At 53.5% G+C, this 11,836-nt stretch overlaps 1 protein-coding gene across 1 annotated transcript in view; it reads right to left on the reverse strand.

The window, feature by feature from the left end:
* Positions 1 to 11,836, reverse strand: part of MXI1 (MAX interactor 1, dimerization protein) — a 52,231-nt gene continuing 40,395 nt past the window's right edge. The window contains exons 4-6 of the mRNA XM_019556071.1: positions 4,929 to 5,043; positions 3,625 to 3,796; positions 1 to 2,017 (exon numbers count right to left, since the gene is read on the reverse strand). Of these exons, the coding sequence (XP_019411616.1) occupies positions 1,854 to 2,017; positions 3,625 to 3,796; positions 4,929 to 5,043 (451 nt within the window). The 3' untranslated portion in view covers positions 1 to 1,853. The remainder of the gene's footprint in view (positions 2,018 to 3,624; positions 3,797 to 4,928; positions 5,044 to 11,836) is intronic.

Below are 11,836 nucleotides of genomic sequence, written 5' to 3' on the forward strand. Positions count from 1 at the left end.
TTTCAGATACAGAAATGTTTAATGGCATTAAAGTGCTACTTTAGTGGGGGGACATAGGCTAACATTTAGACACAATTCCACTGCACCGCTAAATAATGTTGTCTTTATTTTTTTTTTATTTTACTTTTTTGCCCATCCCTACCTAAAAACAATAAAATAAAATCTACAGGACTGAAATTAACAACCCATTCAAATCAGCAATAAGTTATGAATCTTATAAAGCATTTTTTTCCTCTTTTCTTTCTTTTTTTTTTCCTTAGTAACGAGGGAAAGTTAAATTACTTCAAGGTATACAAAGTTTCAAACAATGAGGTGAGGTCTATAGGGGAAGGTTTTTAACTTGGAAAACAAAATGAAGCCATTAAAAAGACAAAAAGAAAAGCAAGCAAAGCCCTCAAAGTGCAGGTTAGAAATCTCGCCTCAAAGAAAAGTATAAAAGATTCAATACATTAGCTCTTGACAGCAACAGCATCTGCACAGGTAGGATGGAGGCTGCCCTTGTGAGGGGACTGTGTAGGTAAAACGTTACGTTAACAGAAGTGCTGTGCTCGACTATGTTAACTACTGGACTGAACTACTGTAAAGAATCAGGTCTGCGAAAGGGGAATGACTCTAAAAAAAGGAATCCAAACTAAACCAAACCAGCCAACCCAACCTTTCCCAGCTAGCACAGACATGGTTCATCTCGTGCATGGCAAAGAGCATCTTCAGGTTTCCCGGGGTCAAGTGCTTCACCACACAGATACTTCCTCCAGTCGTGTTAATTCGTTATAAAAAGAAAGACACCAAAGGTTTCAAATGGACAAGCTCTAAAAAGACATGTCACATTTGGTGCGTGTTTTTCTTCTTCTCCCAACACATTTACAAATGTTTATCAAAAAATCTTTAAATAAAAAGGTCATAGTGGCTCAGTATCTGGACATGACTTTCCGGCACAATCATGTCTTATGTGCTGATATCTTTCTGTCCTCGATTGTGTACGTGTGTGTGTGTACGTGTGTGTGTGTGTGTGTGTGTGTGTGTACGTGTGTGTGTGTACGTGTCTACAGGGGAATACTGCTGGTAGGGTCACAGCCTGACTCCACAAAGCAGCCCACTGTGTGCTGGTAGATTAGCTGTAGTACCTTAGTGCTAGCAATGCGGTAGAGGTACTTGCTTTAAACGGCGTCCAATAAAAAGCTGGGCTGAACGGTGATCTCTTGTGAACGTACTTCACTGCTGCCTCCCTCTCCCTGGGCATGAATTGGGTTCCTCATTATTATTCACAAGCTACATGATCAGCCTTCAGAAGCAGAGATGCTGCGACTTCCTGCTGTGGTCTAAAAATGCTCGACTGGGATCGGCTAGGAGGAGAGCGTCCTTTTGGGCCCACAAACGTTTTAGAAGGGTCTTAACCAAGGTGCTCAATCTGAATACATTGGAGGAAAATTGGGTCGTTCCTAGATCTCATGACAGAAAGGAGGGGGAGGAGAGGAGGAAAGGGCAGGGAGGGGGAGAGAGAGGGAGAGAAGGGGCTGAACTGCCAGTATCCTCTTTCAAATAAATAAAAGTCAAAGCAAGGTCACTCGTCATTGAAGTCCAAATCCCAGCCCCACTGAAACGAATGTCCCCAGCGTCTGAAGAACTAGGATTCAGCCCAACCTCTTACCAGTGGAAATTGAGATTTTGCAACACAGCCAAATGAGTGTAGATGGGCTGCTACGGAGGCACCCATCACCCAAGGGACCGTGTTTACAGATCTCACTGTTGACACGTCATTTCTGAAAGAGGATACTGCCAGCTAGGAGGACCCAGTCGGAATTCAGATTGCCCCAGGGAAGTGATCTGCACTAGACTGGAGTCCTGTTTTTGTTTTAGGAAGTGAATGACAGTTTGACACTGGCGCTGGAGTAACCCTCGTCACTGCCCATGCTCTGCAAGCTGCTGTGATCATCAATGTCACTGATGCTGGTTGTGCTGATATTGTCCACTTCTCCATGGGAGAACTCTGTGCTTTCGACGTCCACTTCAATCTCTTCTGCAAGAAAAACAACAGACGCATGCAGATTAGCCGGTGCAGGCAACTGTTCCTTCCAATCTACATATTGGCCAGGACTCAGGGGACATGCTTCCTGTGTATATGGTAAGGGCCATGCAGTAACAATCTCCTGGAGATGAGGCAGCAGAGAAGTTACTGCCTCATGGTGTTCGCAGGGACTCTTCAACCCTCCCAGGGGGAGCTGACCCAGCACTCCCAGGCTGAAGACCTTGGTGGAGACAGGATTAGTGTTTACTAGTTGCTTAGAGGCCCTGCTCCCTGGGCATGCATAGGAAGCTTGTGCCAACCACTGCCATGGCAGGCAGCCCGCTGGTGTGGGTTTGACTCATCCTGCCTCCATCACGCTGCATGGAGCAGCCACGCTGGTTATGCAGGTCAGGACAAGTGGCCACAGCTTGCATTGCATTTATTGCCAGCACGGCAGGCTGGTGTCAGCCTCTTGCAGAGCAGAGCTGCCCGTGTCTGGGTGGCTGTACAACAGTAGATGACACGGGACCTTTGGGTACCCTACAGCACAAACAGGACAATGCCTTGTTGGGACACGCAAGTAAAGAGGCTAGACAGGTCCCTACCCAGCATGAGAAAAAGTGTTTCCATGGGGAGATAAGCTAATACTTTCACAGGCATGTGACTGACTTTAAAGTCTTAGTCCTATTTTCAAAATGACTGAGCCCCCTCAGGGCTGGGGCTGGGCTGCCCAGCCATTTGTGTGCTTTGAATACATTTTATCTACTCACCTTAAAACAAAAACCTTGTAAAATGCTTCAGCTCCCAGAGTGCCAATAAATATTTGAGCAGCTTGAGTGCCTCTGGTTGTTTCTTTGTGATATATGGACAGGGGCAGAGGAACTGCAAGGGAACGCTCCTCAATTTTAACAACCACACACAAGTCTTCTCTACCTCCTTTTTTTCCCTGCGAGCAGGACTTAATGGACAGCTAGAGAGCCAACAGGACTTTAACATGGGACACCAAGGAAGTGGCTCTGTTTGGTTCTATTGCAACCTACCAAATCCCAGCCCTCAACTCTGTCGAAAGGAAGAAAAAGCACGGCAGAAGACCGAACATCTTTCACCCCTGAAAGGGAGAGCTCATCCTCAAGTCCTCTACAGGAATCACCCAGCAGAAAGGACTGGGAGGATAAGAGTGTACTGTAGAATAAAAAAAGAGGAAGCAGCCCAAGATCTGCCCCCAGTTTCAGAAACCATCCCTCTCGTCCCATCCTGCCCTCCGCGTTGCCAAGAGGCCAGAGCGCACACTCCTGTTTTCACCGTCTAGCCAGCGTGTGCATTATCCAGCTTGGCATCCCAGACTGTTACTAGTGCTCTCCCATTCTGCCTTAACAGCTCGGATACGTGCAGGGGGGTGGCAGCAACACAGAACGTCCCGGGGCTGCCATCATGGCACTTCCCTCTTAAGCAAGACTGGCAAACAAGGTGCATCCTTGGTGAGACAGCTGCTAGTTGGGGCAGAAACAAAGCAGCAGTGGTGGGGGGGAGTGGTGCATGACAGAGCTCCAGCGCCCTTCTCACCACGTCCCCAGAGCCTCCTGTCCTCGTCCCCAGCCGTCCCCCAGGTAAGTACGCACCTCGCTCCGAATCTGAGCGATCGGAGGAAATGGTTGAGCCGATGCTGTCCATTCGTATTCGCTCTATCTCCTGAGACCCTTGTAGCTGCTCCAGTCGTCTCTTCAGGAATCTTTGTTCTCGTTCCAGGTTCTCGAGCTGGTGTTGGCTTCTCCTTTCGGCCTCTTCAAGTTTCTGACGTGATAAAATACAAAAGGAGATTACTGCTGGAATTCCTCCCTCCAAAGCACAGCTGCGCACCCTGCTCTGGACCTTGTTCTGAAAGGATTTATGCTCTCAGACCACACCAGACCAGACTGCTTTGCTTTCACTACTAATAACCATGACTCTTCTCATCTTTATCAATTTACAACCCTGCCAAGGCCTACAGATTTGTAGAAAGGGGAGCCCTGGGTGTGTTGGGGTGCATGCACGGCAATCTACAGTGCAGAAGATTTTTCACTCAAGCTTTTTCTGAATATACAATGCACATACCGCGTGCACCACTGAGTCTGTCCGCCAGGGGGACCTCAAGTCCCTTAATCAGACAGATTCAGCACTGGTAACGAGCCCAGACCACAAACACATTAACCCAGGGAGTTGTCCACGTTGCTTGCTTGGCACGATAAGTAACGCTAAGAAGCATTTTCCATACAATTTCTGATTTATATAACCTACTGCAGACTCCTTCAACCCGGGCTGGGAACTCCAGGGCAGCGGTCCTCGTGGCCAGCACATTGCTTAAGAAGGGAGTCATTTCAGGCTCAAGCCACCCCTGAAGCAGGGCTCCCTTCCTCAGCCATCCTGAGCAGTAACAAAGAACCTGGGCAGAGTCCTGATCTGTGCAAGCCAGACTTTTTTTTCCCCCTCTGTGCTAGAAGTGACCTCAGAGGAAACCGTACAAAGTCCCAACGGACTGAAAACCAGATGTCCAAACTGCCAACCCTGTGCTAGTCTAGGGCTCTACACTAACTTTCCTGCAGCGGGAACCATCCCGGTACCAGAAAAAGCGACATTTCCTCATCAAACAGCACTCACTCCATCGCACCAGACAGGTTTCTCCTTAAAGACCTGCCGCTGTCAGCCACTGATCACAACACAGGACGAGACCCCTGCTCTTGCAATCAGTCACTGCCGTAGAACAGTTTATTATAGACTCTCCCAGCAATCGGCATGGTAATAATGATGGATGATTAGCTGAGGGAGCGATGCATTTGGAAGACATTTGTCTCCGTGGGCTTGGATTTACCTCTGGGCGGGGAGCAACTGAGGGATGCGCCGTTGGAACCGGCCGAGACGAAAGGCATCTCGAGCAGGCGAGGCTTACCTTGATATGTGCTTTGGCTTTGTTCAGCAGCCCAAGCGTCGTGTGCCGGGTGCAGTCTGGTCCTAGTGGTATCAGAACTTTTAAGCGCTCTAAACACAGGCGGAGGTGAGCTCGCCTGCGGGGGGAGAGACAGGGGTTAGCGCAGCATGGCTACATGGGGACAGAGACTCACCCTCTTCCCTCCAGCTTCCCCAGACGCTTCCTTCTACGTGCATCCCCGTTTCCAGCGGGGTCCTGCAACAGCCTTGCACCGAGTCACTGAAACATTGATACTGCATGTGCCAGGTGCTCGGCAGCACCAGTTATTTCTTGCCCTCTGTTCTGATAATCTCTCTCAGCTGGACGCGCTCTAGGAAGGGGCAGTGCTCTGAGCAACCCCTTCAGTTCACCGCTCGAATGGGCAGAGCCCTAGATCAAAGTGCCTGCAAGTGTCCAATGCCAAGGTGGCAAGGATCTTTGGGTAAATCCAGTATCTTTTATTAGACCAACTCAAATAGTTGGAAAAATTCTTCTTTGCAAGCATGTGGGTACAAACACCCTTCACCAGGCTGAGGAAGCATCTGCACTTGGTCTGTGCCCTCCCTTTGGCACATTAGCAGTTAGGGAAAAGCCAGTGTTGTAATACGTGTGGATCGCTACAGCACGTTTGCTCCCCATCTCTCGTTTTTTTCTAGCCAGATCAGAAAGCCTAATGGACAGCAGCGAGACCGTCAGCCCAATGTGGGTGTCAGACGTCAGTCCTGCTAATGGGCCTGTGCCCACACCACTCACGATCTCCAAGTGCCCAATAAAGACAGGACTGTGTTTTCTTATCCCTCCACTTGAGATCTGCCTGTTGGTGCAAGTTTTCTAAGTAGGAGCAACACAGCCCTGGACCCTCTGCCTAGCTGTTCCTACCTTCGCAAAAACCCTCCCAGTGAGAGCTCCCTGGCGATTCAGCATCACTGGGTCCACTGCACTCCAGACTATCACTGCATAACACCACTGCGCTGCTTACCGTCGTCTGAAACAAAGCGAACGATCCAGACAGAGATCCCCAAGCATCCACCCTGCGCCCCCACCCCCAACCTCTGTAGCCTGCATTCGAGAGTCAGGAGATTTCTGGAAAACAATAAAAGTATTTTTTTTTCCAGCCCCTCCATTAATGATTTATGGCTGAACTTGCAATCCTGAATCAATAACACAATGACATCAGCCGATCCGCTCACACTCAAGTTATTCCAGCCTTGAAAGCCCACCCTGGCCCTGTTCACATGCACAAAGAGACTGGCTATGGTCAATCTGGCTGAATGCAAGGAGGGGAGGGGGGCGGAAATTAGTTGGATGGTTCATTTCCATTTTGTAGCCGAGATTCACTATTGTGCGGGGGCTGAAAGGGGTGGGGGAGAGGGACTGGTAATCACGCAATTATGTCGGTGACAGGCAAGGATGATTAAGTGGGGGGAAGGGTCAGGGGTTCTGCTGATGAACTGTCAGGGGAGAAGCGGCACCCACCAGCAGCGCTGGGGTCGGCAGGGTCTCCGTTACGAAGCCTCTTACAAGCGGCCCATCACTCGGCGGCGCGCACTGCCTCGGGGCTAAGCCTTGGCAAGCAGGGCTGCTGCGGGGGGACCTGCGTGTTTCAGCCAACGTTCAGAAACGGCGTTTTGAAAGAAGTCAAAACCATCTCAACTGATGAGCGCGCACGTCTCACCCCCTCAGCTGTTTCCCAGGCTGAGATCCGCCGACATTTAACCCACGCTGTTGATGAGGGGCTTTTGCTCCTTTGGAAGCCAGCCGCATGGACCACTGTTTCACGCAGGTCAACAGCTCCCCGGGCCTGCCTGGCAACGGGCACTGGACCAGTACGTCGTGGGGATGCCCACACCAGGCTCCCAGTCGGGAGCTAGGCTGTGGTTCGATTCACCACTCAGGAGTCTGGGCAGTGACCAGGGACTGGGCTCCTCGGGAGCTTCCCAGCATTTCTGCTGCCCCTTGCAGCCAGGCCAGCTCAGAGCAGAGGGTTCTCGCCGTGTCCCCAGGAAGGTTTCCTGGTCAGCGCTCTGGCTGGGGACTCTGAAGAGACCAAAAAAAAAAAAAAAAAAAAAAATATTATATATATATCAATCCTCTGCCCTGCCGCAGACATCCAGCATGGGCTGGGGCAGGCCCTGGAGCTTTGTCCCCACCGCAGCATCAGCTCATGCCAGCTTTGCTCGAACGCTGCAAGCCAGCAGAGTGGCAGCATTTGCAGCACAGCACGGTCGTGTCCTCACTGGAGCACCCACTCGAGCATCAGCCCCTGCCCCATGCTGGGCCAGCTTGAGATTCACTCCCTGTTCTCCCAGGCCCGAGGACTTCTGGCGCAGGCCGTGCTAGAACCAGACTGCCAGCAGCGAAGACGAGCCGGAGTCTCAAGGCCTGTCCCACTGGGACAGTGACATTTCCCGTCTGTTATGCAAGGACAAGGTCCTGCTTCACCTAATAAGTGCTCAAGAGCAATCCTACCCCGCCCTGCCCAGGTCCCTGAAGAACCGCTAAACATACCCACTTGCACAGCGTGCCAGCTTCCCAGCCTCGAGACCAAGTCACCCCGCACAGCGAGGAGCAGCAGAATCACACTTGGGTGCCTAATAGGATCTAGCTCTAAGCTCAGGCCGATTTGTACACACAGCCCCTAGCGCAATGCAGCCTGCATCTCAGCTTGGGGGCTTTAGGACATATTACCATACAAAAATGCAACAGCAACAAATGACAGCCACTTCCAGGCCCATTTGCAAGAGAAAGCAGAGGCTATCCCTTAAGACTCGCAGCAGAGGATGGCTCTGGATGAGTCATGGAGGCGAAGCCTGTTTCCAGCATAGTCCACACCAGGCCCTAGGCATCCTCCTTTACTATCCAGGCTTGGGGGAAGACCACATTTTTACTGCTAGTACAGCCATGGGAAGACGCTGTGAATATGAGCTAGCGTTTTGGCTAGGTCAGGAGGAAGTGTAGACAACCTCTCCCAACATGAGCCAGGTAATTACCACGGTGTCAGAGACCCCTGCTCCTCCCAAACTTGGAAAGACCGTGTTTTGATCTGCCTTTTCAACGGCCATCGTAGATCTGCCCTCTCTGCAGCGAATCAGGCAAAAGATCGCCCAGGGCCGTCAGCAGAGGAAGAGCCAGGTCACGATGCTGAGCAGCGTAACAAAGCCACAGCCACAGCCACAGCAATGCCAGCCTCGGCTTGTGGGACACCGTGCAGCAGCTCCGGTCACCGGAGACCCCGCCGAGGGCCCCATCACCGACGCAGGAGTAGGCACACGCTTTTGGATGGGATGATCTCTGGCCTCACTGGCAGACAGGTTTTGTACCAGCATAATCCACCCTGCTTCGTTTCAACTGCAACCGTCATCCCAGTGCAGCTCCCCGCGTAGATGCACGTATACTGGCGATTGTGCCAGCACGGTTTAATCCCTGCCCCACAGGCACACTTGTTCGGCCAACCCCCCTCCCCAGCATAGCCGTGTCCCCACTGCGGGGGTTGTACCTCTTCGCCTACACTAGTAACAGAAAAGCAGCAACATTTTTGTGCGTAGATGAGGGCAAATCCCCACCAGCCCATCCTTCCCTCCAGTGGTGTTCGAGAGGTATCCATTTCTCCTTCTTTCCCAGCCCCACTCCTGCTTTTAGCTCCCGAATGGTGTTGTAACCGCTCCAGTTTCCGGGGGTGGGGTATAGCTGAGCTGTTCACTAATGCTTATTAAGCCAAAAAATGTCAAGGGGGCCGCAAAACGGTGACAGATGACTAAATATCACTCAAAGCCATGGTTATTAATGCACAGTGCTGCAGGAGCAGGTCAGCAAAGCTCAACTACCTGGTCAACGGGAGGCTGCAGGGTCACCGATGCATCCCTATCACTGCAGGTCCTTTTACTCAGTGCTTCACGGCAAGGTGACAACTCTTACACTTGAGAAACATCCCAGCCCTGGGCGGGCAGCAAACAGGAGCCAGCTGGGTTTGCATGCATGTCACTGAGCTCAGTTTGCATCTGGAGACCCAGCTCTAAGCAGACAGTTTACCAAGTGGAGAATCAACCGAGATCAAGACCAAAGGGTCGCCTTTCCTCCTTGTGCTGATCCCTAGGGAAGGAGGAGAATCAGACTCTGGAGGATCCCAGCGCTGGATGTGGGCTGAGCCTGTGTTACTCGCTGGAGGGCAGGTAGACTTGGGGCAGTGGGGATCTTCCTTGATGAAGACGTTTTCCAGGAGGCAAGCTGGCTCAGCCCCCTCCTTCCTCTGCTAACGGGTCCATCGAGGCTTTGACTGCGCGTGGGCATGGATACTCGGCGTGGTGGAGGCAGGGATTTCTCTGCTGCTCCTCTCGCAGCCAGCCTTCTCCCACTTCTTTCCACCTACGCCCGGGAAGAGGATGAGGTGCAGGTGCTTGTGCGACGCAGGCATGGCAGGATGGTGGTCTGGATCCGTCCGCTTCGTGACAACCCTGCCCAGATCTCTAGGGACCAGGGGCCACGTGCTTGGAGGATCGAAAGGAGATGCATCCCAGCTCCCACATGCTCCTTTGTTCAATCTGCAAAGAGCTGGGGGTGCACTCCCACTTTTGGCAGGCTGGAGCCCCTGGTCTGGGCTAACTGGGGCCACCGGCAAAAGCTAACATGACTAGCTACCTCCCCCAGCACAGGGAACTTGGTCTCGTTTTTTCCCCAAAACGTCGGGCAAAAATTAGCCTTGGCCTGAGCCCAGGGATCACAGCACCCTTGTGCCCTTGCCTTCAAACATGCCTCCGCTGCGCCCTGCCTGCTGCACTCCTTCGGCAAGCGACTGCTCCTCCTGATGGCAGCCGGCCCAGGGACATGGGGGCCCGCGAGTGTTGGGATCCAGGCCGCGGACCTTCCACCTGCGACGCCGTGCACAGCGACGAGGAATCCAGCGTCCCCGAGCTCACCGGGGTGGAGGAGATACTTCTGGGTACGGGGCAGGTGAAGTGAGGCAAGGCAGCATCCCGAGCCTCTGCATAAGTAACAGTAGGAGTAACGATCGCAGGGAGAGGGGGACGGTCACACGGGGCCACGGCAGCCCCTGGCGAGCGCCTGCCGCAGCCGTCTCACCGCGTGCTCTCCCGATGACATCACTGCCTCCGGTTACATAAGGCTCCGGGAGGATCCTCTATCCGCGTGCGCTTGCTGCAGAGCTCAGTGCCGTGCTGCACCGTACGCAGGCAAGTGCTGCCGGGGAAACAGACGGCTGATGTCTGTTTGCTCCCCCTCCCAAGCTGCACCGCAGGGGAAAGTCTGGGCCTATCCGAGACACGCAGGCGGCGCTCCGAGAGCCGTCCCTGGCCTCCCCGAGTCAGACCTCTCTGCCCCAGCCCCAGCCCCAGCTCTTCCCCACATGATGGGCTCCAGGTCTACAGGGGCCACCACCCTGCCTTCGGAGGGACAGCTGGTGACGGCGAGGAGGAGGCGTCCTTCGTTTGCAGGATCCACCTCGCATGGACCAGCTAGCCCCATGCTAAGGCAGGTCCCAAGGGGGCAGGCACTGGTTGTGCTGCTTGGGACAAGGTCATCTGCTCAGCCCTCCTACGGCCTGGACGCTGAAGGTGTTAAGGGGACCAGGACAGCCACACGTCCCCAGACTCCTAGCCAGCTGTCTGGAAAATCGCCCCAAAGGCTGTGGTAGCCTGTGGTAGCCGGCGCTGCAGAAATCCCAGGACGCACTTCCACACCTGGCCGCTCCCCCCAGGTTTGCTGAGCTGGTGCAGAGGGGACTGGCCCAGGCAGACGCTGCTCTGCGGTGGGCCTGTGGAGCCAGGCCACACCAACCCCGGCTCAAATCAGTGGAAGGCCTCTCCCCTAGAACTGGATCGGCCCCTTATTCGAGATGCCCCCTTGGGCCCTGCAGCATCTCCAAATGCACGAATTGTTCAAACGCCCGCGATGAACAGGGACGAGAGGAACCAATCTCGCTACGCAGAGCGCTCGACCCCGTGCTTAGCTGTCCGCGGTCTCGCCGGAGCCCAGCCCCACGCATGCTGAGCGCCGCGGAGGAGCCGAGGGAACGAGCCACAGCTGAAACCCCAGGGATTCCCGGGTCTCCTTCAGCCGAGGTGCGACGGGCGCAAGGGCTTCACCTCTGCACTGCTGAGCTGACGTTTCTCCGAAGAATCAGAAACAAGGGTGTCAATCCCCCGATATTCCCGTCCTACCCCTGCCCCAACTCGGCAACACGCAGCCGCCAAATCAGGGGCTGCATCCTTAAAAATACCGCCGCTCCCACAGCCCTTGCCTGGGGGTCAGAACAAACTGAACCCTGAAATCAGAAACCGGCAACTTTGTTTGGATGTCCGAGTTAATAGCTGGCTTAAAAAATTCAGGAGGGATCATTGTTAAAAGAAAACAATTCCTGGAGAAATGCTAGCGACCCTGCATCAATAATTCATGGCGAGAGAAGGATTTCGGGGCTAAGTAACGAGAAGCATATGCATAAGCTGTGGGGGAGAGGGGGGAAAGCAGGGCTTCCTTCTCCAAACAATTCACAGGTCAGCGGCTCGCTTCTCTTTTACAGCCGTCATATGACTCGATGTTTTTCTCCGCTCTCGTCTCTACGCTCGCCTCCCTCCCAAGTAGCCCGCCCCGCATTGGCCGGCGCTGCATCGGCGCTCCTCTCCATTGGATGCTTCGCCCTTTGGCGAAGGGAGGAAGAAATCCAAGATTTTGCCAAGGAGCTAAATCAGGAACCGAAAGCCGGGGAAGTGCTGGGGACGGAGTCCGGATTTTCTTTGCTGCAGAGCATTATGTAATCGCTCCGAGCCCTTGAGCCGTGGCCTGGCAAGGATGCCGTGGCACGCGGCCAGCTTTCAATAACTCCTCGCACACACAATTGCACACGACAGCAGGTGGCATGTCACCCCCCCCCCCCCCCC

The sequence above is a fragment of the Crocodylus porosus genome, unplaced genomic scaffold, assembly GCF_001723895.1.
Source record: "Crocodylus porosus isolate Cpor-Errol unplaced genomic scaffold, CroPor_comp1, whole genome shotgun sequence".
Taxonomy (NCBI): Eukaryota; Metazoa; Chordata; order Crocodylia; family Crocodylidae; genus Crocodylus; species Crocodylus porosus.